General features: G+C 40.6%; 3 protein-coding genes across 3 annotated transcripts; 2 read left to right on the forward strand and 1 right to left on the reverse strand.

Moving 5' to 3' along the window:
- The first annotated feature begins 1,401 nt into the window (after nucleotides 1-1,401).
- LOC106389388 (GDSL esterase/lipase At1g29660) lies at nucleotides 1,402-4,204 on the forward strand. Its single transcript, XM_013829619.3, has 5 exons — nucleotides 1,402-1,848; nucleotides 2,008-2,132; nucleotides 2,235-2,480; nucleotides 3,295-3,550; nucleotides 3,846-4,204. Exons 1-5 carry the CDS (start codon nucleotides 1,605-1,607, stop codon nucleotides 4,067-4,069), a joined length of 1,095 nt encoding a protein of 364 aa, XP_013685073.1. The 5' UTR covers nucleotides 1,402-1,604; the 3' UTR covers nucleotides 4,070-4,204.
- A 3,863-nt stretch (nucleotides 4,205-8,067) lies between these two features.
- Nucleotides 8,068-9,599, forward strand: LOC106389386 (GDSL esterase/lipase At1g29670). Its single transcript, NM_001316006.1, is given in 5 exon segments — nucleotides 8,068-8,302; nucleotides 8,448-8,572; nucleotides 8,697-8,942; nucleotides 9,033-9,285; nucleotides 9,376-9,599. Coding segments are annotated over 5 exon segments (1,083 nt in total).
- A 14,947-nt stretch (nucleotides 9,600-24,546) lies between these two features.
- Nucleotides 24,547-27,883, reverse strand: LOC111204241 (MACPF domain-containing protein CAD1-like). Its single transcript, XM_022698514.2, has 6 exons — nucleotides 27,414-27,883; nucleotides 26,857-27,095; nucleotides 26,569-26,764; nucleotides 26,310-26,493; nucleotides 26,062-26,216; nucleotides 24,547-25,474 (listed from the first exon to the last, which is right to left on the reverse strand). The coding sequence occupies exons 1-6, from the start codon at nucleotides 27,699-27,701 to the stop codon at nucleotides 24,836-24,838; spliced, it is 1,701 nt and encodes a 566-aa protein (XP_022554235.1). The 5' UTR covers nucleotides 27,702-27,883; the 3' UTR covers nucleotides 24,547-24,835.

Genomic DNA, 27,883 nt, shown 5'->3' on the forward strand with positions numbered 1-27,883 from the left:
ATAGAAGAAGGAATGTGAGAGAATAAAGAAGATAGAAGAAGGAATGTTACAGAATAAAGAAGATAGAAGAAGGAATGTGACAGAGTTATACCAGAGAAAAAAGAGAACGAAGATGATGGAGATAAACTCGTGAAAGAAGGGTTAAATAGTTGAAAATGATAATTAAAACTCCCATAATGACCTAACTACAAAAGTACATCTCAGTTATTGTATATTACACAACCATAATTACCTATCTACAAGTGCATTAACTACTTTCCAAACTAGCCTTGCAAACAAACTAGACACTTTGGTCACAATCAAAACAGACTCGACACTATGGTCACAATCAAAACAGACTCGACACTACCAAGAAAGTGTGGCCTTGCAAACAAACTAGACGCCTTTAACTATTGTACAAAATACATTACTTGGTAGCTGAAGAGAAATAAGTTTACCTTCAAGTGTGGAGGAAATGGTTGTTTCTCTTTGATCTCCTTGCTAATACAATCCTCGTGATCGAACCTCACCTCACCTAATAAACTCGGAAACATAAGAACACACTTCTCAGTTTCAAGAGTTAAACAACAAATAATTACACAATACACAATCTACTGAATCGTTACACGTCTATAACAGAACACATTTACCAGATGCGAAGAACACATTACACGTCTACTGAATCGATAAACTCATCTCACCTCACGTACACAATCTACATCATAATCCCTAAATCTACACGATAACATCACAAAATACAAATGAATCATTTATCATCAAAGATTAAAGAGACTAAAATATAAATACGAAATCCCTAAATCTATAGAAAATCAAGCAAATGATTCAAAGTATAAATACATGCAAATCCCTAAAATCACCCTTTCACCTTCGATTCGCGGCGATAAAGGTCGGGAGGAGACGATCGAGAGGAGATCCGTCTAGAGGAGACGCTCGGGAGGAGATGCGTCCAGAAGAGATGCTCCACAAGCAAACCGTCTAGAGGAGACGCTCGGGAGGAGATCTGTGGTTCTGTTATCGAATCGGGGGGAGATCCATCGGCGGGAAGGAGATGCGCCGTTGATGAGAGCTCTATCGCATATTCGATCACCGCGAGAGAGAAAGAGAAAGAAGTGAAAAGTTGATTCTCGATTCTTTTCGGTTTTGCCCAAACCAAAACGCTTCCACCATTCCCTTGCCGACACGTATCACCTAAGGACAAAAAAAAAATATGTTAGCCAACGACAAACCGCGTCCGTCCCAGCGATATTATACAATTTTTATTTAGATAAAATCAAATAAAGCCTAACGACTTCCTCTATCATACCCCGATAATGTTGCCCTAAGTATCTTTAACTATAGTATTTACTTTGGACCCACCGATCTTAAAATAAAGTGTTCCCAAACAGCCAAACTTAACAACAGCTAAGAAAAGAAAATATTATAACAATACATTTTCCGACTCCCTCCCTATATAGACTCAAAACTTCTTTGGGTTCTTCACATTTCACAACCACCACGACTCCTACATTTCCCATTATAAAGAAAAAACTCACTTCACCGAAACATTGTGTTACACCATACATAAAAATCAGTTCCTAAGTGTTTTTTATTTCTGGTTGTGGTCAATGGAGAGTTACTTGAGGAAATGGTGTTTGGTTTCTGTGTTGGTTTTATATCTAGGTTTAGGGTTCAATGTAAAAGCAGAGCCTCAAGTTCCATGCTACTTCATCTTTGGTGATTCTTTGGTTGATAATGGAAACAACAATGGTCTTTCCTCTCTTGCAAGAGCCGATTATTTACCTTACGGCATTGATTTGGGCGGGCCAACCGGTCGCTTTTCCAATGGAAAAACAACCGTGGATGAAATCGGTAAACCCTAAACTATATCTTTCTTCTTTACAAAACATGTTTTCCCCACTATTCCTCAGAGATGTAATCTCATTTTGGTTAACTAAACTAGAGTGAGATTTGAAATGTTATAATCATAATCTAACATCGGGTTTTGACATTTCTTGTGATATAATGAAGCTGAGCTACTTGGATTTGATAACTACATTCCTGCGTATAGTGATGTGAGTGGAGAGCAGATACTTCAAGGAGTCAACTACGCATCTGCAGCTGCTGGAATTAGAGAAGAAACCGGTCAACAATTGGTAACCAGAACAAAATTTTGATAAATCTATGTATGTTTCCATATAAGACAAAACAAAACAATAGCTTTTCTTCCTTTTGTTTTTTTGGTTTTGGGAATGAAGGGACAAAGGATACCATTTAGTGGACAAGTTCAGAATTATCAGAACACAGTGGCACAAGTGGTGGAACTCCTTGGAGATGAGAATACTGCTGCTGATTATCTTAGGAAATGTATTTACTCTGTTGGTTTGGGAAGCAATGACTATCTTAATAATTACTTCATGCCTCAGTACTATTCCACTAGCAGACAGTACACTCCCGAACAGTACGCTGATGATCTCATCAATCGTTACCGCGACCAACTCAATGTAAGTTCTCTCAAGTTCAGTGATGTTAAATTGGTTTGATGAGACTATGCTCTATGCAGTAACTTCTCTGTTTTGTGTGAGTATGTGTGTGTCAGATATAGTTATTTTTGACCAATAGATATGAACATGATTTGGTCCAAATCAATATTGATTTTCAACCTTTATCCCTTTTGAAAAAAAATTCAAATTGTCGAAAGTAATCTCAAACAAGCCTTAGAGCATGTTTAAAAGGGGAGTTCTTAGGGTGGGGTTCTTAGCGGAATATAAGAACACCCGCAATGGGAGTCCTTAAGTGAAAGTTCTTAGGGAAAAAATAATTAAATAACCAGTGGACCCTACCAAAAGCTAAGGATTCAATTTTTAAAATTTCTAAATAAGGACTCTTTCTTAGTGAATCCTTGCACTATTTACGGGTCCCCACGACATGTAGCGACCCGCGATTGGTTGATATATATCTTTTTTTATCTAAAAAAGAAAAAAAAATAATATTTAAAAAATTAAAATACACTTTTTCTAAAGATTCTTCTTTGGTAACACCATTACGGGTGCTCTAAGAATCTCACGGTAGGAACCTCCCATTACGTAACAACAGAATCTATAGAGTTAGACAAGATATACACCAAACATTAAATAATAAATATAATATTTTTTTATAAATTAAATTTTAATCTCTATAAAAGTGAAAAAGTATCCGTGTACCCAAACTTTAGTTTTGGTTATAAGTTTCACATTTAGCTCTTTAGGAGGGATCTATCTAGTTCAATTCTGAGTATACATTGCTTGTTCCACAATATTTATTTGCGTGTTTATGAAGGCACTGTACAACTACGGAGCTAGAAAGTTTGCATTGGTAGGAGTGGGAGCCATAGGGTGTAGCCCGAACGCACTCGCACAGGGCAGCCCCGATGGAACAACTTGTGTGGAGCGTCTTAACTCGGCCAACCGAATATTCAACAACAGGCTTAAGTCTATGGTCCAACAGCTCAACAACGAGCACTCTGATGCTAAGTTCACCTACATTAATGCTTATGGCGTTTTCCAGGACATAATCGCCAATCCCTCTACTTACGGTATATAATTCTTCATGAATCTTAGCCATGGTCGGTTTTGAGATTTTGAAGGTCATAAACATTTAGTAAAATTTTAATAATAAAAAAAAAACAATTTGAATACCTATACCTATCTATATCTTCAAAACCTTTGGGGGAGCAGTGTCAATATATCACTGAGTTGTACCAAGATCCGCCATGATCTTAACTCTATCACAAAAATAAAACGTGACAAAATTATATTTTCTTTGTAATTTATGCTAAAAAGGTTTTCTTGAATCTTGATATATTTGGGTCTGTGGGTAAATGTTTTCAGGGTTTACGGTTACTAACGCTGCGTGTTGCGGAGTTGGAAAGAACGGAGGCCAGCTAACATGTTTACCGGGACAAGGCCCGTGCCCGAACCGTAATGAGTATGTGTTTTGGGATGCGTTCCATCCAACGGATGCTGCGAACACGATCATTGCTCAGAGATCTTACAATGCGCGATCGTCTTCTGACGTATATCCAATTGATATCTCAGCACTGGCACGGCTTTGAAAGGACAGCGAATAGGAGACCTTTCAACCAAATGTACTTATGATTTTCTAGTTCTAAATTCAGTTACTGGGAAAATATTCTGATGATATGTGTGTACCATTGTTATACTTTATAAAAGTTGCACTTTCTGGTTCACTTCCACAATGCTTTGTTTTTTCTTGGGATTTAATAATCAATATATAAGAGAAAATGAAAAATGTTGCGATCATACCAGGAAGATTACTTGGGTTCTTCCTATTGGAACTCTTAAAATATGTATTATGCATATATATATATATGTATGTATATATTATATAGGTATAAATATGAGATTTTAAGAATTTTGTCTTTTTTGTTTGATCAAAAAAAAAGAACTTTTGCATATGGGGTTTCACAAAAATCGTGGACCCTATAGATACTTATACCTATATAATATATATATATATATATAATATATATTTTAAGAATTCTAACGGGAAGAACCCCCGTTGCAGATGGTCTAAGAGTTCCAAAGAAATAAAAAAAAGAGAGAATGAAAAATGTTAAGCATTCCAGTCGAACCAAAATTATCAACCAAACGAATGGAGTTACAATGCGAACAAACAGATGATCCAAAAAGTTGTACAACACGAAACAGTATAAAATGGTGTGCTATTGATTTTTGTGCCGCTATCTGCATCCACTTTTTTTTTGTAAAAATCTATAAGAACACCTTCATGAAAACCTCTTACCAATGTATCTCGCGATATCCTATAGTTTTTAACTTTTTATATATCACCGATCGAACCGAAAATACGAATTTAGTTCTAAACCAATCGGTGTTAAGATGTTTACGCAAACGAAACCGATATAATACGAAATTACTAAATAAATCAGAATTCTTTTCAATATAAACCAAAGTTTTTAAATGACGTTACTAAATACTAATTGATATATAATTGATATTGTTACAGGTATTTAATTTATTTTATAATTTGTTATCAATTTTTCTTTTTTAAAAAATTAAATCAGACCGAACTCAAACAATTAATTTTAGCTACAGTTTGGTCACTTTGGTGACAGTCATAGTAGTATTACATCAAAACAAAAAGTGACCGAATCAAACAATCCAAATGTCCATCTCATCCATACTACATTTTCAGTTCATCGATCTTACGTGGTCATGAAAATCTCCTAGCTATTTCTTCTCAAATCTCATCCTACGTAATATTAATTACGTACATGCTCTAATATAATATGTTATTTAAAATTCAAGCTTAAATGATTATCAATCATTACTTGATTGTGATCTTAATCTCAAAAAGTGAATATAATTCAAACTTCTTGTTTTTGGTTGATTAATATACCTTGTTTATCTTCTTCTTATGATTATATGATTGAGACTAATGACGGTCGAAAGATTGAATGATCAGTCTTCTAGATATATCTTGGAAAAGTTTTATGCCTTTACATTTAATCTTATACATACTTAGAATCTACATATTGGTTTTTTGAAAACATGACTTCTGTTATGACCAAGACCTTTGTGAAGAAATCATTTAAGGGCAAATGTATCTGTCACCACTAAGTCCATAATGATTTTAGTTACAAAGTGGTAGTACATTTGGTTAATAGGGGAATGTGGCAATCGCTTAGCGTTGGATTGTAAATGTCTTTTGATATATTGAAATTTGAAGAACCAGTGAATCGCCAAGCCGTTTGAGTTTGAGTCGGATCCTAAACTACTCTAGTATCCAATATGAGGTTTCCAGACAACTGTATACGTGGAAATTCACCGTATATCATGCAAGATATAATATAATAAATGTGTTATTATCCTATGCTAAGAGTTTCACCTACGATCTTAAATTGAATGAGTTGGAGGAGACATGGAAGCATCACCGGCCCTGGTCAATTATGATACAAAGTCGTTGATTTATTCACGAAGAACCCACTTTTTCATTTAATGCTCAAACCTAATTCTTCATCTGTTTTCTTTTCACCAATTTTCCTCTCCATTCTAAATAATTGAAATCTTTTAATTATATATATAGATATTAGGGCCGGCCCGAGTTACGCCCAGGTTTTTATTTAAATATTAATTATAATCATATATTTATGTTATTTTGATATATAAATATTATAGAAATATAAATAGCTAGATAATTGTAAAATTATTTTTAATTATTTATTGTTTTATGTCTTATGAATTTTAATTAACCCAATTTCTTACAATAAAAATTTCATTTGGTTTATTTATTGAATGAAACTTGTGTAGCTTAAAATCATGCATGCATTTAAGCTGAATCGAATCTAAACTAAACCGAAGTAAATCTGGTTATGTTATGTCGTTTTTCTTTGAAACAAAAGGCTAAAAAAAAGATCCAATGGGAATAGAACGCATTGCTTCCTGTCTATTTCCCTTTTAAATTTAAAATATGTATCTCATATCTCACCAACACGCATGTCTCTGCGCGTGTATGGCACTTCCATTCATGTTAATTCCCAATAACTAATTAAAAAATGAAATGAAAACCTTTGATTGCTTCCCTTATCTTCTTATGATTCGTTCGGAGCAATCTTTGCTTTGATAATATCTATATTTTTTTGGACCAAAAAAAACTATATTTCTCTCTTGATCGAGTCATAGTGGAATTGAGAAACCGATCTGATTTACTCTCCACCGCTTAAACTGTGGAATATTTTTATTAATTGGCTCGATTTTCTTTTTTAACCTCTTCAGTGTTGTTGCTCATCATCCTCTTCCCTCTGCCTCTTCATACTCTTCAAAATACATCTCTAATAATTTTAAACTCTTAAATGTTATTGAGTTACCGGAGGTGGCGGCGAAATGAACAGTCACCGTTGATATCGCCTCCAACCAAGGCGAAGTCAGTAGCATCCAGAAACTCACGGTACGGTCCTTCTTTTCCTTCTCGTTTCAAAAGTTTCAGTCTTTACATATGTTTTCATTATAGTGGCTATCTCTCTGTATTTGGGCTATATCACGGTGTGAACAAAAAGCCCACTAAACCGTAAACAATTATGAAACGCAGAAGCCCACATCAAAAATTAATGAAACGATGAGTTTTAGGCAAAGAAGACATGTGTCGCACTCACAATCAACGACTTTATGACGTGGCGCAACAGGAGGGAAACAAACATTTGTTTATATATATAGATACACACACAGGAAGTGACACCAATAATACACGATCTATCACGATTTTATATCTGATTTGTTATATATAAAATGATTTTAGTTGATGAATTAACCAAGTTTGGATTTTGTACGTGGAATAAACTCTACTTCGGACGCACAAGTGGCTTTGTCAAAACCTACGTACGCGTTTTTGTCTTCTCAGATTATGCTGCAAAATATCTTTACAAAATTTTAAAAAGATTGAGACGATAAAATTCTTCATCCAATTATCAAAAATAATATTATGGTAAGTAGATATATATCAGAGGTAGCATATGCTTTTTACTTGTATGAGAATTGTTGAGTTTTGATTATAGTTTTGATATTACTAGAAAAAATCAAATTGTTTTCTTTTCTGCTTTTGTTTCTTCATAGTTTTATATGGACTTACTTTACTATTCAAACCAAACTAAAACTAATCCGCTTTTTTTTTTTAATATGCAAATGATTCTTATATTTTTAACTTTTAAATACTCAAAAGGGAAACTCTCAAATCAAACCGAACCAAATATGAAATACCTAAACGTACAGTTTATCACTTAAACTCTTTAAAGCAATGATGATCTTTTTTGAGCTAAATATAATGACGTTCTTAAGTCTGTGATTGCTGTCGATGAGGTTGTCGGCACATACAAAGTTTAAATAAGTACTAGTATTTAATTTTGATCAATGGATGAGAACAAAAACAGATTTTTTTCATTGAAGCCACCAATGTTAAAGTGAGTACATAACATTAATGCTACGCATATAAATACACACAACCTCTACGGATTTTCTTCACATCACTCCACTTTCCATTTCCAATCTCTTTTGTCACTCAACAGATTTTGGTTTTGAAATGGAGAGTTACTTAAGGAAATGGTGTGTAGTGTTTGTGGTGTTGGGTTTAGCGTTTAGTGTAACAAAAGCACAACAAGTTCCATGTTACTTTATTTTTGGGGACTCTTTGGTTGACAATGGAAACAACAACGGTCTTGTTTCTTTTGCAAGAGCCAATTACTTACCTTACGGCATCGATTTTGGCGGCCCCACCGGCCGTTTCTCCAACGGAAGAACCACCGTTGACGAGATCGGTATGCATCCTTTTCCACAATCTATCTTCTCAATATAACACTTTTAAGTAAACAGAGTTAATACTAGTTACGTAATCTAATGTATCTAAAATATTAATAGTCGTAGTCTAATATGGTTTTGACCTTTCTCTGTGATGTATTGAAGCTGAGCTACTTGGATTTAATGACTACATACCTGCGTACAATAGTGTGAGAGGTCGGCAAATACTCACAGGAGTTAATTACGCATCTGCAGCTGCCGGAATCCGAGAAGAAACCGGTCGACAATTGGTAACTAAAAATATATAACACTTTTTATCAACAATCTTTATACCTAAAAGGAATATTAGAAGAAGAAAAAAAGAAGGAATATTAGAAGATTTCTTAACCTTTTTTGTTTTCTTGAAAAATGAAGGGACAAAGGATAAGTTTTAGCGGGCAAGTTAGGAACTACCAGAACACGGTGCAGCAGGTGGTGAGTCTGCTAGGAGGCGAGACTCAAGCAGCTGATTACCTCAAGAGATGCATTTACTCTGTTGGTATGGGAAGCAATGACTACCTCAACAACTACTTCATGCCTACGTTCTACTCTTCTAGCAGACAATTCACACCAGAACAATACGCTAACGATCTCATCAGTCGCTACAGCACTCAGCTTAACGTACGTTTCATCTAAATATGGCTTGTCTACCAAACTCTGTTTTTATGTCATTAGATAATTAATTAACATAAAATTACAAGCTTCGTGTAGGCACTATACAACTATGGAGCTAGGAAGTTTGCATTGATAGGAATTGGCGCAATCGGTTGTAGTCCTAACGCGCTCGCTCGTAGTCGTGACAGAAGGACTTGCGACGAAAGAATCAACTCAGCAAACCAAATCTTCAACAGCAAGCTACGGTCTCTGGTTGATCAGCTCAACAACAACCACCCTGATGCGAAATTCACCTACATCAATGCTTATGACATTTTCCAGGACATGATCAAGAACCCGTCTAGATTTGGTATATACACTGATACACATGTGGTTTTGTTTTTTTTTTATATTTGAAGAAACCGAACTTGATATAGGTTTGAAATGTTTTCTTTTTCAGGGTTTAGAGTGACGAACGCAGGATGCTGTGGTATCGGGAGAAATGCTGGTCAGATCACATGTTTACCGGGACAAAGACCATGTAGAGACAGAAACGCGTACGTGTTCTGGGACGCGTTTCACCCAACTGAAGCTGCAAACATTGTTATCGCAAGGAGATCGTACAAGGCAGAGTCGCCTTCAGATGCTTACCCTATGGATATCTCAGGGCTGGCACGGCTTTGAAGAAAACTGATGAGAAAAATAAAAAAGAAACTAAAAGAAGTTCCACAAACTAATGTGTGTATCTTCTCGTGTATTGTCATTTCATATGTTATATTTTTGGCATAAATTTGAAAATCAACCATTTCTATATATATTCATACACATTGTTCATAGGAATTGCTATTATAGTCACGATATCGAGTAGAACACACTTAACATGTTGCTTCCAGTAACTTGTCACCTAAAGAAACACAGGGGACCAATGATTGTGCAAACCAAACTAACCCGGAAAAAATCGAACCCAATTTCACCACTATAAGTTTCGTGATTCTTATTGATGTCTGATTTTAAATGATTACTCCTAATTGTTAAACCATATGATTAGTTGGTATACTAACTTTTAGGAACCGTTTATGTAACGGCCCGGTTCCTGTCCCAAAAATTTTCATAAAAGAATTGGCTTCTCTACGGCCCATTTGACAAAAACCTAGGGTTTCCTTCATCCTTTCCTATAAAAAGAGACGCAACCCTTCTTTTCTCTCATTCTGAAACTTGAGCGAAGCTCTGCAGAGATTTAGAGAGACTAGGAAACCCTAGTCGTCAAGCTTCTCTTTTCCTTTTCTCTCTTCTTCTCTCACGCCTCTCTCTCTCTCCCGCGCGTTGCTCTCTCTCTCTCTCCTCGCCGTCACCCTCTCTCTCTCCTCGCCGTCGCACGCTCTCTCTCTCCCTCTCGCCGGCGCCGTGAAGTGGTGGTGGTGACCAGATCTCCATCTTCTTAAATTCTTGTTTCCAGATCCAGATCCAGATCTAGACTAAGGTGGAGTGTCTCGAACCCAACCTTCTTTCATGATTCTGTATACTCCTTTATGTTGGAGTTAGGTTTGATTAGACCCTGATTGGGAGTTAGGTTGATAGGACATGGTATTGCTAGGATGATAGATGAATGGATCATGATGCATAAGAACCCTCATACTGATAAATGGGACTCGATGAACTGAATTGAATGGTTGTGGTGATGATTGATTGGTAGTTGATTCTTGTATGTCTGGATGTGTTGTCCCATGTATTGTTGTGATTGAAGTTAGGATGCTAGAGAGAAATAAATGCTAGAACGATAGATGAGTAATGATTATAAAAGTTATTGAAGGAGAACTTGAATGCGATGTGTATTGTGTGTGGCACCGATAACGGGTGGCGTCTAGTGAATTGAGTCCAAGTACAAGTATGAATGAATAAGGAAGGTAAATGAGAATGGGAAGGGATAAGTGAAAATGATAAGGAAGTGAAAGGATAAGAAAAAAGTATGAGAGAATGATGTTAAGGTTAAGCATGGGTGGGAAAGCATATAGAGGGTCTAAGGAAAGTATGTGGGGTAGTAGTCCACGCTAGGTATCCATAGGAGATGTGGCCAATCCACAAGAATATGGGGTAGAAGCCTAGTTGGGGCTACCCACTGTTGAAAAGGACGAAAAGATGAAAAGGATGTGCATTGTAGGGTTTTTAGCTCATGGTTGGGTAACAGGGAGTTAAAGGTGTCATAGGATCGAGTCGGACTGGTAAGATGAGTCGGTTAAGTCTAGGGTTTGACGTGTGTGGCAATGAGTGAGATCATTGTATTGATTGATCACTAGGTTGTTAGAAATGAATGGAAGTGAATGTGGAAAATCATAGATGACGTTAGGAAATGATAAAATGCATTAACTGATTGTAGTGGCTAGTCAGCCCTAGTTCCCGCATAGAGTAGTATAGAGTGTCATGCGGGCAGGCTGGTCTAGAACCACTTCACTGAGTAACTTGTTGCTCACCCCTCCATTTCCATTTTTTTTTCCTGTGCACAGGACTGTAAGTAGAAGTATATGGATGTGGGTGTGACGGTATTTCAAAGAAGGTTATGCGCTCGTCTCTCGGGACCAGTAACGGGACACGTAGGGTTGTCTAAATGAGTAGACACGTGTCCATAACGCCCCTTCGATAACCCCGGTCGGACGCCGGGGGATCGGGCAGTTACAATTGGTATCAGAGCCAGGTTAAGATTCCTTAGTTCTGCCCTAAGGGATCAGCATTTCCGACGTTTTCAAAAAAAAAAAAAAAAAAAAAAAAAAAAAAAAAACTTGTTTTCATTAAAAGAAAAGAGTTTGTGAAAGTTTTGATTGCCCTAAAAGTTCCGTAAATGATTTCAAAACCACCCACTATATCTATAGGTCTATTAAGGTTTTGATCAGATCCATTTTACTTGCAAAATTTCTTTCTCAGCTTAATTCATTCATTGGTTTTTTAAAAAAAAAAAAAAAAAAAAAAATTCGAGCAAAGTTGTTCTCGTCTTGTATGCCTCCCTTGATTGTTGTGTGAATGTGTGAATCCATTTAGGTAACGAACGATTAGTCCGAAGGATGTGGGCCTTGGAATTCGGGGACGAATTCTGATTAACGGGGGAGGATTGTAACGGCCCGGTTCCTGGCCCAAAAATTTTCATAAAAGAATGGGCTTCTCTACGGCCCATTTGACAAAAACCTAGGGTTCCCTTCATCCTTTCCTATAAAAAGAGACGCAGCCCTTCTTTTCTCTCATTCTGAAACTTGAGCGAAGCTCTGCAGAGATTTAGAGAGACTAGGAAACCCTAGCCGTCAAGCTTCTCTTTTCCTTTTCTCTCTTCTTCTCTCACGCCTCTCTCTCTCTCCCGCGCGTCGCTCTCTCTCTCTCTCCTTGCCGTCACCCTCTCTCTCTCCTCGCCGTCGCATGCTCTCTCTCTCTCTCCCTCTCGCCGGCGCCGTGAAGTGGTGGTGGTGACCAGATCTCCATCTTCTTAAATTCTTGTTTCCAGATCCAGATCCAGATCTAGACTAAGGTGGAGTGTCTCGAACCCAACATTCTTTCATGATTCTGTATACTCCTTTATGTTGGAGTTAGGTTTGATTAGACCCTGATTGGGAGTTAGGTTGATAGGACATGGTATTGCTAGGATGATAGATGAATGGATCATGATGCATAAGAACCCTCATACTGATAAATGGGACTCGATGAACTGAATTGAATGGTTGTGGTGATGATTGATTGGTAGTTGATTCTTGTATGTCTGGATGTGTTGTCCCATGTGTTGTTGTGATTGAAGTTAGGATGCTAGAGAGAAATAAATGCTAGAACGATAGATGAGTAATGATTATAAAAGTTATTGAAGGAGAACTTGAATGCGATGTGTATTGTGTGTGGCACCGATAACGGGTGGCGTCTAGTGAATTGAGTCCAAGTACAAGTATGAATGAATAAGGAAGGTAAATGAGAATGGGAAGGGATAAGTGAAAATGATAAGGAAGTGAAAGGATAAGAAAAAGTATGAGAGAATGATGTTAAGGTTAAGCATGGGTGAGAAAGCATATAGAGGGTCTAAGGAAAGTATGTGGGGTAGTAGTCCACGCTAGGTATCCATAGGAGATGTGGCCAATCCACAAGAATATGGAAGCACCCATAGGAGATGTGGCCAATCCACAAGAATATGGGGTAGAAGCCTAGTTGGGGCTACCCACTGTTGAAAAGGACGAAAAGATGAAAAGGATGTGCATTGTAGGGTTTTTAGCTCATGGTTGGGTAACAGGGAGTTAAAGGTGTCATAGGATCGAGTCGGACTGGTAAGATGAGTCGGTTAAGTCTAGGGTTTGACGTGTGTGGCAATGAGTGAGATCATTGTATTGATTGATCACTAGGTTGTTAGAAATGAATGGAAGTGAATGTGGAAAATCATAGATGACGTTAGGAAATGATAAAATGCATTAACTGATTGTAGTGGCTAGTCAGCCGTAGTTCCCGCATAGAGTAGTATAGAGTGTCATGCGGGCAGGCTGGTCTAGAACCACTTCACTGAGTAACTTGTTGCTCACCCCTCCATTTCCATTTTTTTCCCTGTGCACAGGACTGTAAGTAGAAGTATATGGATGTGGGTGTGACGGTATTTCAAAGAAGGTTATGCGCTCGTCTCTCGGGACCAGTAACGGGACACGTAGGGTTGTCTAAATGAGTAGACACGTGTCCATAACGCCCCTTCGATAACCCCGGTCGGACGCCGGGGGATCGGGCAGTTACAATTGGTATCAGAGCCAGGTTAAGATCCCTTAGTTCTGTCCTAAGGGATCAGCATTTCCGACGTTTTCAAAAAAAAAAAAAAAAAAAAAAAAAAACAACTTGTTTTCATTAAAAGAAAAGAGTTTGTGAAAGTTTTGATTGCCCTAAAAGTTCCGTAAATGATTTCAAAACCACCCACTATATCTATAGGTCTATTAAGGTTTTGATCAGATCCATTTTACTTGCAAAATTTCTTTCTCAGCTTAATTCATTCATTGGTTTTTAAAAAAAAAAAAAAAAAAAAAAATTCGAGCAAAGTTGTTCTCGCCTTGTATGCCTCCCTTGATTTTTGTGTGAATGTGTGAATCCATTTCGGTAACGAACGATTAGTCCGAAGGATGTGGGCCTTGGAATTCGGGGACGAATTCTGATTAACGGGGGAGGATTGTAACGGCCCGGTTCCTGGCCCAAAAATTTTCATAAAAGAATGGGCTTCTCTACGGCCCATTTGACAAAAACCTAGGGTTCCCTTCATCCTTTCCTATAAAAAGAGACGCAGCCCTTCTTTTCTCTCATTCTGAAACTTGAGCGAAGCTCTGCAGAGATTTAGAGAGACTAGGAAACCCTAGCCGTCAAGCTTCTCTTTTCCTTTTCTCTCTTCTTCTCTCACGCCTCTCTCTCTCTCCCGCGGGTCGCTCTCTCTCTCTCTCCTCGCCGTCTGTAACACCCCCGAACCGTCCTAGGCATAGGTCAACCCACCGGCCAACAATCAAACAAGAACATGACCGACGGACGACCCACACCAAGGGTTAGAGATGAAAGGCCAACCGGCCAGCCAACAATCAAACAAGAACATAACTGACCGTCCAACCCAACACCATGGTCCGGAAGCGCTACGTGACGGGTTAGGGACGATCCGGCCAGAGTCACAAAATTTACTCCACGACCTCGACCAGTTCGTCCACTAACACGTCCCGCTGCGTCAAGGCACAAGGCTTGGCAACCCGTACCTAGAGTTAGCGTTTTCCGTTAGATCGAGGCCTAAAGCTTTTCAACCCGTACCACGACCTAACGTTGTGTTAGACCGGACTAGTCAAATATCAGAGTATTCATGAAGCGCATATAAAACAATTACTTTTATTGATTTAAGAAATATTCATACATTGAATAATTCAAGACTGGGCCCGGCCTAATGCCAAATCGAGTCAACATAACACAATTCACAATACCGTTTACAAAAGGCATGAAAATCTACACCGGCGGTCCTAACGTCCAGCACCATGCTATCCAATCATCCTTACCTAAAGCGACCTGCAAAAAGGACAACGGAGTTGGATGAGTAATCTAGTATTACTCAGTGAGCTGGCGGCCTCTACCCGCAACCTAGACTCTAACCCAGACAACCCAAAATAACAATCAATCTAGCCCTAGCATGCAATATAAGCTAAGGCTAAGCAAACCGTTACTAAGTTAGACTTGGCCTCCTGCCATAATCTAACTTCAAGTAACGGGAACCTGCATTTAAACAAGTCAACAACCAATCCCTAGTTAACCATATATACGCTTGAGTTCAGTACTCATGTAGTGTTAGACACTTAGACTATACAAGTATCATGAGCCGGTCGACCAACAATCAAACAAGAACATGATCGGCCAACCAATGATACCGCATAGCTTTAATATCCACCACCCTTCACAAGCAATCCCTCAAACACATACAGGCCAACGTCAGGCCTACACTAACAAAATACACACAAGCCTAATCCGGTACCTAAACCAGACTTAAGACTTAATGTCAGAACCTGCAAGCAAACAATCAACAACCAAACACAATCACAATAATAACAAGATAGTAACTACCAATGACTCGATCTTACTTGTAACACCGTATATCGGTGCTACATTAACTCGAGGGTTCTATAACCCTCTACGACACACTAACACAACACTCTAACCTGGGCCCTGGTGACTTCGTGTTCCTCCTCTCTATCGGCAATATCCTATCTCCCTACCACAAAGGCCAAAAGAAGGAACTTTCAACCGACCGCGGCCCACAGTCCTTCGGGTCACCGCGCGACAGCCCACAGTCCTTCGGGTCACTGCCACATTACACCGTCGTGTAATCACTCAGCCATAGGCCATGACCCCGTCTATCTGAGTCTTCCCGATCCAGCGAATAAGGGGTTTCCTTAAACCCGCTGAATACGAGGGCGAGGAAACACTAGTCCACCCCAAAACATGCCTAGCATGGGCGGGTTTCGCACCTGCTGTCGGCATAACACACACTCGACACAATTATCCCTAGGAAAGACCTAAGGGACAAGACTCCAACCCAAAACTAAACAACTCAACCAGTTAGTCACTCCCTTACCAAGAGATGACTAACCTCAATCAACAAGATTAATTAAACGAGCAAGCATTTAATTAAATCTACTCAATCAATCTACTCAATCAAACCGTTACCCAGATAGTTCGGCCTCCTGCTACGACACTATCTTTAAAGATAACGGGAACCTGCACTCAATCATATCAACACGCAAGAATAGAAAACATGATGCATCCTAGCCCTAGTCCTAGTCAGGTTATCAACTCAGTCTTAATTCCATTCATCTCAGCTTAGCCCTTGCTAAACTGAGTCCAGTTCCATAAATAAATAACCCTAAGGACTCTACCATTCAATAGACTGATCATTCCAATCTATATGCTACTCGATCTACCCTAAATTCCAAATGGAATTCACACAAAACCAACTCACAGTGTTCTAGGCGAGAAGTAGCTGGTTGATCGGAGAGGACTTAGCCAAAACCCAAGGGACGACTTGACTGGACTGGACTGAACTGATCTTGACTTGGACAGAACCTCGGCTTCACCATGAAGAAACTGACAAGCCTCGACAGACTGATCTGGACTCGGACAGAACCTCCTTTAGCTTCTGGACAGTTCTTCGGACTTCCCGGCGGAGTATCGAGCAGAACTTCGACTGATCTGAACCCGTAGAACTGAACTAACTCCGGACAGCATCTCCACTTGATCATAAAAGGAACTGAGTGCCCTGGACGAATTCAGTTGGACAGAACCGTCCCTAGGCGCTGACTCGAAATCAGTAGAGAACTGACCTCGAAAACTCTCTAAAATTCTCGAAATAGCTCGGAATCACTTCCTTTCTTTTTCTACTTCTCTCTCACGTTTTTAACTTGGTTTGGACAGGTCTGGATGTGAAGAAATGAGCTGGGGTCGTGGGGTATTTATAGGAGACACCAGCCAATCAGCTTCAGGTTGGTGGCAGCCCGTGTGTCGCTTCGCATGGCTCCGGACGCATGCGCGGCGGCACCTCGTGCTCCACATGTCAGGCTGCATGTCCAGGACACATGCAGGACGCCACCACTCCTCCCACATGTCAGGATGCATGCCTGGAGTGCATGCAAGAAGCCACACCAGTACACACATGTCGATCAGCATGCTTCGGTTGCATGCGCGGAGACACCTCGTGCTTGGTCGATCCACCTCGTGCTTCTACATGTCAGGCTGCATGTACAGCTTCCATGCACGGCGACACCTCGAGCTTCTGGAGACACTCAGCTTGTTAGATGCTTGACACCACGTTCTGAACCCATGCAACGAGCCACCTCGAGCTTCTCGGTCGGTTTACGCGATTTTTTACCCTTCCGGCAAATTTCTGACCCTTGATCAATCCCGAATATTTTTCCGCTCCCGTTCTGATGCTCTAAATATTTTTAATAGACTCCAGATGAATTCTGATATCCTGTAAAAATATTTCCCGAGCCTCCGGCTTCCTCGAAGAATTCCATAATACCGAAATTAGGGTTTTTGCCCGATTTCGGGTTTTCTCCGTCGTGCTTCGATCCCGTCGTGCTTGCTTCCCGTCCTGCTTAATTCCCGTCCTGCTTCCAACTTATTATGTCTCCAGAATAATATTTTACTGATACGAAGATTTTCCGAGAAAACTTCGTAATGAAGAAACGTCGGTCTTCAAAACGTCGAGCTTCTGAAACGTCGTGCTTCCAAAAATGTTATGCTTCCAAAACTTTCGTCTGATCAATCTAAGACATCTTCTAACTATGGTCGAGCAGCTTATTCGACTCATAGTTCCCTCGCAAACAATTCTTCGACCACCTCGTTCTTCGAAATTTGTCGATCGATCCTTACCGCCCGCGGTTCGACCACCAAGTTGATGTTCGACCAGTCTTCTCTTTTCTTCGAATCATGTCAAGTTTTATGTGATCAAAACTCAACATTCCTCCTGATACTTAGACTCCCAAATGCTCGGCTCCACATTCATTTTTTTTTTTTTTTTTTTTTTTTAATCCCGAAGGGCGGGTTATCACATTCTCCCCTCCTTAATAGAATTCGTCCTCGAATTCTTAGTTGCGCAATTGCTTAGCTTCACGAAATGTTCCTCCTTGATGTGTAGTGATGATGTTCAGCTTTTGAATAACTTCGTCTTGCGGTCTTGGTCATAAGATATGGTTCTTTGCTGGCTCGCCTTTCTTTCGGTTTCTTTGGGTCTCCATAAACACCTTGGATTTTGAACGTGCTCCACCTTGATAACAACTCTTCCATAACTCCTCATTACATAACTTTGTCTTGATCACTAGATGTGCTTCTTTATCGGTTGGCCTTAGATATCTCCCCTTGATTTCTTCAGTCTTCTTCTAGATTTTCTGATTCTGAACTCGCTCCATCTTAATACATCTCCATGCATTTCCTCGGTCTTGAATCCTTTCATTTCTTCACTTCTTGATTTCTCATGCTTCACTTAATCTCAACTCGTCTTCATAACTCTTTACTTTGCTTGCCCATGTCTCTTTGTGTATACTGTCTAAAGTCGCCATAATCGTCTTTATATCTCTTCACTCTGCCTTTCACTGTCCCTTGAGTGTCCTTCCCAATGTCACCACAATCATCTTCATAAATATTCACTTGAATGATCACTGCGTCTTCTTCTTAGTTTTTACTTTGCTGCCCAACTAATTTCCCATGATACGATCTTGCCAATCTGCGCCTCTGATTACTCCAACCATTTCCTCGATCTCTTATTTCCCAGATACTGATGAAGTCCTTTCCCAACGAAGTCTTGTTTCCTCCCATCTGTCCAGTCCATACCACAGCCCAGTTCTCTGAATCTGTCTCTCCTCTTCCGCTTCGGGTTTGGGTTTGGCCTCGAACTCCCTCTACTTTAAGGTTTTCATCCCTTAAAGTTCCGATCAACGAACACACTTACTCGCTGCAATTCAAAAGAACACTTCACACACAAGTTAGTAGACAACTAATCCCAACAGTCTACTAACAACAACCTAGCAATGCTAATCAAACAACCTAGCAATGCTAACCAGCAACCTAGCAATTCTAGATTCCACTATTTCAATCATAATTCCTTAAACAATAAATCTTATTGCTGGACGTGACCGGTTTCCCTAATGTCTTTTGTGACTCATTTTGACTCGATAAATATTTAAAACCGATTAAATCATGAGTTCCGGAAGCATGGACGAAACCATGCTCTGATACCACCTCTGTAACACCCCCAAACCGTCCTAGGCATAGGTCAACCCACCGGCCAACAATCAAACAAGAACATGACCGACGGACGACCCACACCAAGGGTTGGAGATGAAAGGCCAACCGGCCAGCCAACAATCAAACAAGAACATGACTGACCGTCCAACCCAACACCATGGTCCGGAAGCGCTACGTGACGGGTTAGGGACGATCCGGCCAGAGTCACAAAATTTACTCCACGACCTCGACCAGTTCGTCCACTAACACGTCCCGCTGCGTCAAGGCACAAGGCTTGGCAACCCGTACCTAGAGTTAGCGTTTTCCGTTAGATCGAGGCCTAAAGCTTTTCAACCCGTACCACGACCTAACGTTGTGTTAGACCGGACTAGTCAAATATCAGAGTACTCATGAAGCGCATATAAAACAATTACTTTTATTGATTTAAGAAATATTCATACATTGAATAATTCAAGACTGGGCCCGGCCTAATGCCAAATCGAGTCAACATAACACAATTCACAATACCGTTTACAAAAGGCATGAAAATCTACACCGGCGGTCCTAACGTCCAGCACCATGCTATCCAATCATCCTTACCTAAAGCGACCTGCAAAAAGGACAACGGAGTTGGATGAGTAATCTAGTATTACTCAGTGAGCTGGCGGCCTCTACCCGCAACCTAGACTCTAACCCAGACAACCCAAAATAACAATCAATCTAGCCCTAGCATGCAATATAAGCTAAGGCTAAGCAAACCGTTACTAAGTTAGACTTGGCCTCCTGCCATAATCTAACTTCAAGTAACGGGAACCTGCATTTAAACAAGTCAACAACCAATCCCTAGTTAACCATATATACGCTTGAGTTCAGTACTCATGTAGTGTTAGACACTTAGACTATACAAGTATCATGAGCCGGTCGACCAACAATCAAACAAGAACATGATCGGCCAACCAATGATACCGCATAGCTTTAATATCCACCACCCTTCACAAGCAATCCCTCAAACACATACAGGCCAACGTCAGGCCTACACTAACAAAATACACACAAGCCTAATCCGGTACCTAAACCAGACTTAAGACTTAATGTCAGAACCTGCAAGCAAACAATCAACAACCAAACACAATCACAATAATAACAAGATAGTAACTACCAATGACTCGATCTTACTTGTAACACCGTATATCGGTGCTACATTAACTCGAGGGTTCTATAACCCTCTACGACACACTAACACAACACTCTAACCTGGGCCCTGGTGACTTCGTGTTCCTCCTCTCTATCGGCAATATCCTATCTCCCTACCACAAAGGCCAAAAGAAGGAACTTTCAACCGACCGCGGCCCACAGTCCTTCGGGTCACCGCGCGACAGCCCACAGTCCTTCGGGTCACTGCCACATTACACCGTCGTGTAATCACTCAGCCATAGGCCATGACCCCGTCTATCTGAGTCTTCCCGATCCAGCGAATAAGGGGTTTCCTTAAACCCGCTGAATACAAGGGCGAGGAAACACTAGTCCACCCCAAAACATGCCTAGCATGGGCGGGTTTCGCACCTGCTGTCGGCATAACACACACTCGACACAATTATCCCTAGGAAAGACCTAAGGGACAAGACTCCAACCCAAAACTAAACAACTCAACCAGTTAGTCACTCCCTTACCAAGAGATGACTAACCTCAATCAACAAGATTAATTAAACGAGCAAGCATTTAATTAAATCTACTCAATCAATCTACTCAATCAAACTGTTACCCAGATAGTTCGGCCTCCTGCTACGACACTATCTTTAAAGATAACGGGAACCTGCACTCAATCATATCAACACGCAAGAATAGAAAACATGATGCATCCTAGCCCTAGTCCTAGTCAGGTTATCAACTTAGTCTTAATTCCATTCATCTCAGCTTAGCCCTTGCTAAACTGAGTCCAGTTCCATAAATAAATAACCCTAAGGACTCTACCATTCAATAGACTGATCATTCCAATCTATATGCTACTCGATCTACCCTAAATTCCAAATGGAATTCACACAAAACCAACTCACAGTGTTCTAGGCGAGAAGTAGCTGGTTGATCGGAGAGGACTTAGCCAAAACCCAAGGGACGACTTGACTGGACTGGACTGAACTGATCTTGACTTGGACAGAACCTCGGCTTCACCATGAAGAAACTGACAAGCCTCGACAGACTGATCTGGACTCGGACAGAACCTCCTTTAGCTTCTGGACAGTTCTTCGGACTTCCCGGCGGAGTATCGAGCAGAACTTCGACTGATCTGAACCCGTAGAACTGAACTAACTCCGGACAGCATCTCCACTTGATCATAAAAGGAACTGAGTGCCCTGGACGAATTCATTTGGACAGAACCGTCCCTAGGCGCTGACTCGAAATCAGTAGAGAACTGACCTCGAAAACTCTCTAAAATTCTCGAAATAGCTCGGAATCACTTCCTTTCTTTTTCTACTTCTCTCTCACGTTTTTAACTTGGTTTGGACAGGTCTGGATGTGAAGAAATGAGCTGGGGTCGTGGGGTATTTATAGGAGACACCAGCCAATCACCTTCAGGTTGGTGGCAGCCCGTGTGTCGTTTCGCATGGCTCCGGACGCATGTGCGGCGGCACCTCGTGCTCCACATGTCAGGCTGCATGTCCAGGACACATGCAGGACGCCACCACTCCTCCCACATGTCAGGATGCATGCCTGGAGTGCATGCAAGAAGCCACACCAGTACACACATGTCGATCAGCATGCTTCGGTTGCATGCGCGGAGACACCTCGTGCTTGGTCGATCCACCTCGTGCTTCTACATGTCAGGCTGCATGTACAGCTTCCATGCACGGCGACACCTCGAGCTTCTGGAGACACTCAGCTTGTTATATGCTTGACACCACGTTCTGAACCCATGCAACGAGCCACCTCGAGCTTCTCGGTCGGTTTACGCGATTTTTTTACCCTTCCGGCAAATTTCTGACCCTTGATCAATCCCGAATATTTTTCCGCTCCCGTTATGATGCTCTAAATATTTTTAATAGACTCCAGATGAATTCTGATATCCTGTAAAAATATTTCCCGAGCCTCCGGCTTCCTCGAAGAATTCCATAATACCAAAATTAGGGTTTTTGCCCGATCCCGTCGTGCTTGCTTCCCGTCCTGCTTAATTCCCGTCCTGCTTCCAACTTATTATGTCTCCAGAATAATGTTTTACTGATACGAAGATTTTCCGAGAAAACTTCGTAATGAAGAAACGTCGGTCTTCAAAACGTCGAGCTTCTGAAACGTCGTGCTTCCAAAAATGTTATGCTTCCAAAACTTTCGTCTGATCAATCTAAGACATCTTCTAACTATGGTCGAGCAGCTTATTCGACTCATAGTTCCCTCGCAAACAATTCTTCGACCACCTCGTTCTTCGAAATTTGTCGATCGATCCTTACCGCCCGCGGTTCGACCACCAAGTTGATGTTCGACCAGTCTTCTCTTTTCTTCGAATCATGTCAAGTTTTATGTGATCAAAACTCAACATTCCTCCTGATACTTAGACTCCCAAATGCTCGGCTCCACATTCATTTTTTTTTTTTTTTTTTTTTAATCCCGAAGGGCGGGTTATCACACCGTCACCCTCTCTCTCTCCTCGCCGTCGCACGCTCTCTCTCTCTCTCCCTCTCGCCGGCGCCGTGAAGTGGTGGTGGTGACCAGATCTCCATCTTCTTAAATTCTTGTTTCCAGATCCAGATCCAGATCTAGACTAAGGTGGAGTGTCTCGAACCCAACCTTCTTTCATGATTCTGTATACTCCTTTATGTTGGAGTTAGGTTTGATTAGACCCTGATTGGGAGTTAGGTTGATAGGACATGGTATTGCTAGGATGATAGATGAATGGATCATGATGCATAAGAACCCTCATACTGATAAATGGGACTCGATGAACTGAATTGAATGGTTGTGGTGATGATTGATTGGTAGTTGATTCTTGTATGTCTGGATGTGTTGTCCCATGTGTTGTTGTGATTGAAGTTAGGATGCTAGAGAGAAATAAATGCTAGAACGATAGATGAGTAATGATTATAAAAGTTATTGAAGGAGAACTTGAATGCGATGTGTATTGTGTGTGGCACCGATAACGGGTGGCGTCTAGTGAATTGAGTCCAAGTACAAGTATGAATGAATAAGGAAGGTAAATGAGAATGGGAAGGGATAAGTGAAAATGATAAGGAAGTGAAAGGATAAGAAAAAGTATGAGAGAATGATGTTAAGGTTAAGCATGGGTGAGAAAGCATATAGAGGGTCTAAGGAAAGTATGTGGGGTAGTAGTCCACGCTAGGTATCCATAGGAGATGTGGCCAATCCACAAGAATATGGAAGCACCCATAGGAGATGTGGCCAATCCACAAGAATATGGGGTAGAAGCCTAGTTGGGGCTACCCACTGTTGAAAAGGACGAAAAGATGAAAAGGATGTGCATTGTAGGGTTTTTAGCTCATGGTTGGGTAACAGGGAGTTAAAGGTGTCATAGGATCGAGTCGGACTGGTAAGATGAGTCGGTTAAGTCTAGGGTTTGACGTGTGTGGCAATGAGTGAGATCATTGTATTGATTGATCACTAGGTTGTTAGAAATGAATGGAAGTTAATGTGGAAAATCATAGATGACGTTAGGAAATGATAAAATGCATTAACTGATTGTAGTGGCTAGTCAGCCGTAGTTCCCGCATAGAGTAGTATAGAGTGTCATGCGGGCAGGCTGGTCTAGAACCACTTCACTGAGTAACTTGTTGCTCACCCCTCCATTTCCATTTTTTTTCCCTGTGCACAGGACTGTAAGTAGAAGTATATGGATGTGGGTGTGACGGTATTTCAAAGAAGGTTATGCGCTCGTCTCTCGGGACCAGTAACGGGACACGTAGGGTTGTCTAAATGAGTAGACACGTGTCCATAACGCCCCTTCGATAACCCCGGTCGGACGCCGGGGGATCGGGCAGTTACAGTTTACATTGAATTGGTCTGGTTTATGGGGATATTTTGGTACAGAGACATACCTCGATCTATCTCCAGGTGCACCAAAATTTCCCGTACGTTTTGGTTATGTTACTTGAGCTCAGGGCCTCAGCCCTCGGGCAATAAGCCCACGAACCTGACTTAACATCATAAGTTATAAGCATGGGAGTGCATATTGGAGGAACTCATCGTTGATTAGGTGGACCTAGTGAATCTCAGATCCGGCCCTGATCCAACATAAATTGAAAATGCTGAGACATGAATGTTCATTTGTTTCACTGGTAACCTCTGCATGATTGTCGTTCCAGCATGTCGAAACCATCACCGGATCTTCAAGAGTCACCTGATCTTCGTACCAGCTCGAAGCCATCTTTGATTTTCTTTTGTAATGATTAAATGATTAAACGATAAATGGCATGCAAATTTCACAGAAACGTGATATGAAACGTCCTTACATCCACCATGTGTTGAAACTGAATCACACAAAAATTTACATCTCCGACTTGATAATAAAAGTCGTCTACAGAACCCAAACCGGACCAAAACTTAATAGTCAACCAATACAAAACCAAAGCACTCTAAAAGTCGAACCCAACCGAGCGGTTGCTTGCTTACCGAACCATGTACAAGAAAGATTCGCTGTGCAAAGAATGCTGTCGGAAAAACATGATCTCATCTTCTAAAACCTCTCAATAATTAAGCAACGAATACTTCACACGCAACACAATCTTACCCTTTTCAACGCCTAGCTTTGCTCCAGTCACAAGCCAATGTCCAGGCAAATCTTGTGGCCCTTTCAACATCTCAGACGAGTCCACAATCTTAGCCAGCTTCCCTGCCTGCCCCGACAAGTCTTCTCTCTTCTCCTCAGACGAACTACTCGATGTAGACGCACCTCCCTGTTCGAGCCTCCCGGTGGAAGCAACCGGCGTGTGGTCCCAAACAGACCGTCTTATTGTGCAACCAGGGACTTTAGAGAAAAGTAGTTTCAAATGCAAAACGTTCTTCGATCCGAAGTTCCACACACCGAGCTGAGCTCCCGTGACAATGTGAACGCCGGAAAGATCGCCGATGTGCGTCTCCGTGTGCTCGATCGGCGAGGTGCTCACGTGAGAGAAGTTCTTCCATTTGATAGGCTCAAACCAGCGGCTGTCTTGCTCTTCTGGCCCTTGCCATTTCGGTGCACCTATAGGCACGTGAGAGTCCCAATGTGGCTGCAAGATTTTGGGGAGAGAGACTAAGTGTTGTAGATGGATAGAGAGACGGTTTTGTTTGCTTCCTTCTAAGCTTAGCCTGAGACCCGTGACCGGTTTACGCCCAACCGTTACCTGAAAATACCCAAAAGGCAATCAATATGTTCAGTTTATATAAACAATACCAGATCGAAAAACCAAAACCGGATCCAATCTCATAAATACCCAAACGTCTCCTATATTTCTATATTCAAAATATTTAAATGGAACCAAAACCGAATCAATAATAGAATGAATATCCAAATTTATGAAATATAATTTTTATACACACTTTTTCCTAAAAAATAGCATTAAATATATAAACTAAAACTAACTTAGCCAATCATCAAAAAATTATTAAAATCATTGATCACACTGTTTTCAATAAAATAAAATTAATATTAAAATATCAAAACATCATGTTTATGAAACAACAAAAACTCTTCAAACATCATTTATTTTGGAACACAGAGAGTATAACATAACCAAATATCTATAACAAAACCAAACTGGAACTAAACCGAACCAAAGACTACCTCCTTCCTTGGATTTTAAATGGATCCTAAACTCCCCTACCCGAACTACTTCATACCAGAAATAACTGAATTAAAACGAATATCTGAATGCCTAAGCCTAAACCTAACGATAAACCAAACCGGAAGAATCTTCTGCTCTGTGTTTACCTGATCAGCGCTGACGAATAGTTTGGGACCCATTAAGCTGAACTGAAGAGATTCACACACAGGTTCTTTACGTTGGAGGTTACTCTGCTCAGGAGCCCATGCTCTAGCTATTTGGAAGTCCAAGAAGTACTGTAAATCTTCGATAGGAGGCTTATCTGGTAAACAGATTTGTATGTTTGTAAGAATGCTAAAAATGTAGATTCAAATATAAAGATGTTTTCTTTTAAAAAAAAAAAATAGAAACTCACATTCCAGATAAAGCTCGATAGCACGGGTTAAATGCCTTAGACCAGGCACACCTTCGAGGAGAGAGACAATAGGAGTAAAAGTCATGTTGATAATGTCTGGAGCTGCAGGTACCGTCTTAGCCCATCTAGTGTGGCTTTGCTCAAGATCGTCTCCTCCTCTTCTCCTAAATATTACTGTAATATCCTACAGGAGAGAGCTCTTTCAGCTACATAATGAAACTAAACTCTGTTTACCAAGAATAATCTCGCCTAGTCTAACCTTGTCTTTGTATTTCAACGGCCCGGTGATAGATTGACTCTCTGCATCTTGAAACCTGTGCTTCCTCATGTCATTGACGTAGTTATCGATTTCGGATACTGGTAAAGGAGAAGACATATGCTGTCTGATGTAGACCACGTCTCTTCCACCAATCGTCACAGAGGTTACAATATGAGTGCCGTAGTTTTCGATAAAACTGTGCCAAAGGAGTAAGCAAGTGGAGAAAGAAACCATAAGATAGAGAACTGAAGGGACACAGGGTGTTGTTAAAGAAGAGAGACTATATACCTAGCTAAGGAAGCAGGATCCCATGAGGAAGGCACGGCGCGTTTGATCTCATTGCGCAAAAACAATGTAAGCTTTGCTAATTTGACTTCATAAAGCCGATTAAAGTATCCAACGACTGCGAGAGACTTTGTGGAAGCTGCATCTACTTGCCAAGAGCCAGTGTAGTTGAACATAGCGTTAAAGCATCCGAGTGGTATGTTCCCTTTGACACCTGATATCTCGTTAAAAGCTGCTGCCATCTGCCAAAAAAAAAAAAAAGAAAATTAAAATACAAATCCACCAATTGTCCCAAGCTTCTAAATTTGGAAATGTCCAAAGGTTACTGTGAGCTAGTGGTTCCACAAATATCAGATCAGGCAACATGACAAAAGACAAAACATGGCTTAATGTAAGAATGACATTTTGAACATCTAAATTTAGATAAGTCCAAAGGTTAATTAGGATGGCTTATGTTCCACAAATATCAAATCAGACAACATCCTAAAGACATAAAGGGCTTAATGTAAGAGTATCATTTTCGAACACCAAGACTTAAGAATCCTAAGCTACAAAATCACCTCATGGAAGGTGCAAACAGGGATTCTTTGTATGCCTTCTTCGCCTGGTGAGCACTCGATATCAACTGGGACATTAGGAAGAAAAAACCCATCGGACAATTCAAGATCTCTGTTTTGTCCTTCTTCGATGTGAACAAGTCTCGACCCAGGAGCTCCTTTGCAGTACAGAAGCCTCACATCGGATGTGACATCGAAACCACGGCCCAAAGCTTGGATCGCATTGCGAAGCGTCGTGGTCAAAGCTTCGGAGCTGGGTACGCTAAAGTTTCCTCCTTTACGATTCTCCATGACTAATAAGGCGGCGATGATGGTTTACGAAGTCGTCTAGGGTTCGTGAGTTTGATTGAGGAGGAAGAAGAAGAAAGTTTTGAGCTTTTTTTTTTTGTTGTTGTTGTTCGATTTAGCTTCTCACCAACACCATTGCTGGTTTTGACTCCAATAATCGTAGAAACCGCGTTTTCAGATTTTTT

The sequence above is a fragment of the Brassica napus genome, chromosome C3 (genome assembly GCF_020379485.1).
Source record: "Brassica napus cultivar Da-Ae chromosome C3, Da-Ae, whole genome shotgun sequence".
Lineage (NCBI taxonomy): Eukaryota > Viridiplantae > Streptophyta > Magnoliopsida > Brassicales > Brassicaceae > Brassica > Brassica napus.

Bases quoted from the DNA above. Each gene is read 5' to 3' on its own strand.
- LOC106389388 (XM_013829619.3), top strand. From the start codon at position 1,605: ATGGAGAGTTACTTGAGGAAATGGTGTTTGGTTTCTGTGTTGGTTTTA. The intron at 2,133-2,234 runs GTAACCAGAACA...TTGGGAATGAAG, and splicing joins AAGAAACCGGTCAACAATTG to GGACAAAGGATACCATTTAG. The intron at 2,481-3,294 runs GTAAGTTCTCTC...GTGTTTATGAAG, and splicing joins GTTACCGCGACCAACTCAAT to GCACTGTACAACTACGGAGC.
- LOC111204241 (XM_022698514.2), bottom strand. From the start codon at position 27,701: ATGGAGAATCGTAAAGGAGGAAACTTTAGCGTACCCAGCTCCGAAGCT. The intron at 26,765-26,856 runs GTATATAGTCTC...CCTTTGGCACAG, and splicing joins GATCCTGCTTCCTTAGCTAG to TTTTATCGAAAACTACGGCA. The intron at 25,475-26,061 runs GTAAACACAGAG...GGGTATTTTCAG, and splicing joins TATTCGTCAGCGCTGATCAG to GTAACGGTTGGGCGTAAACC.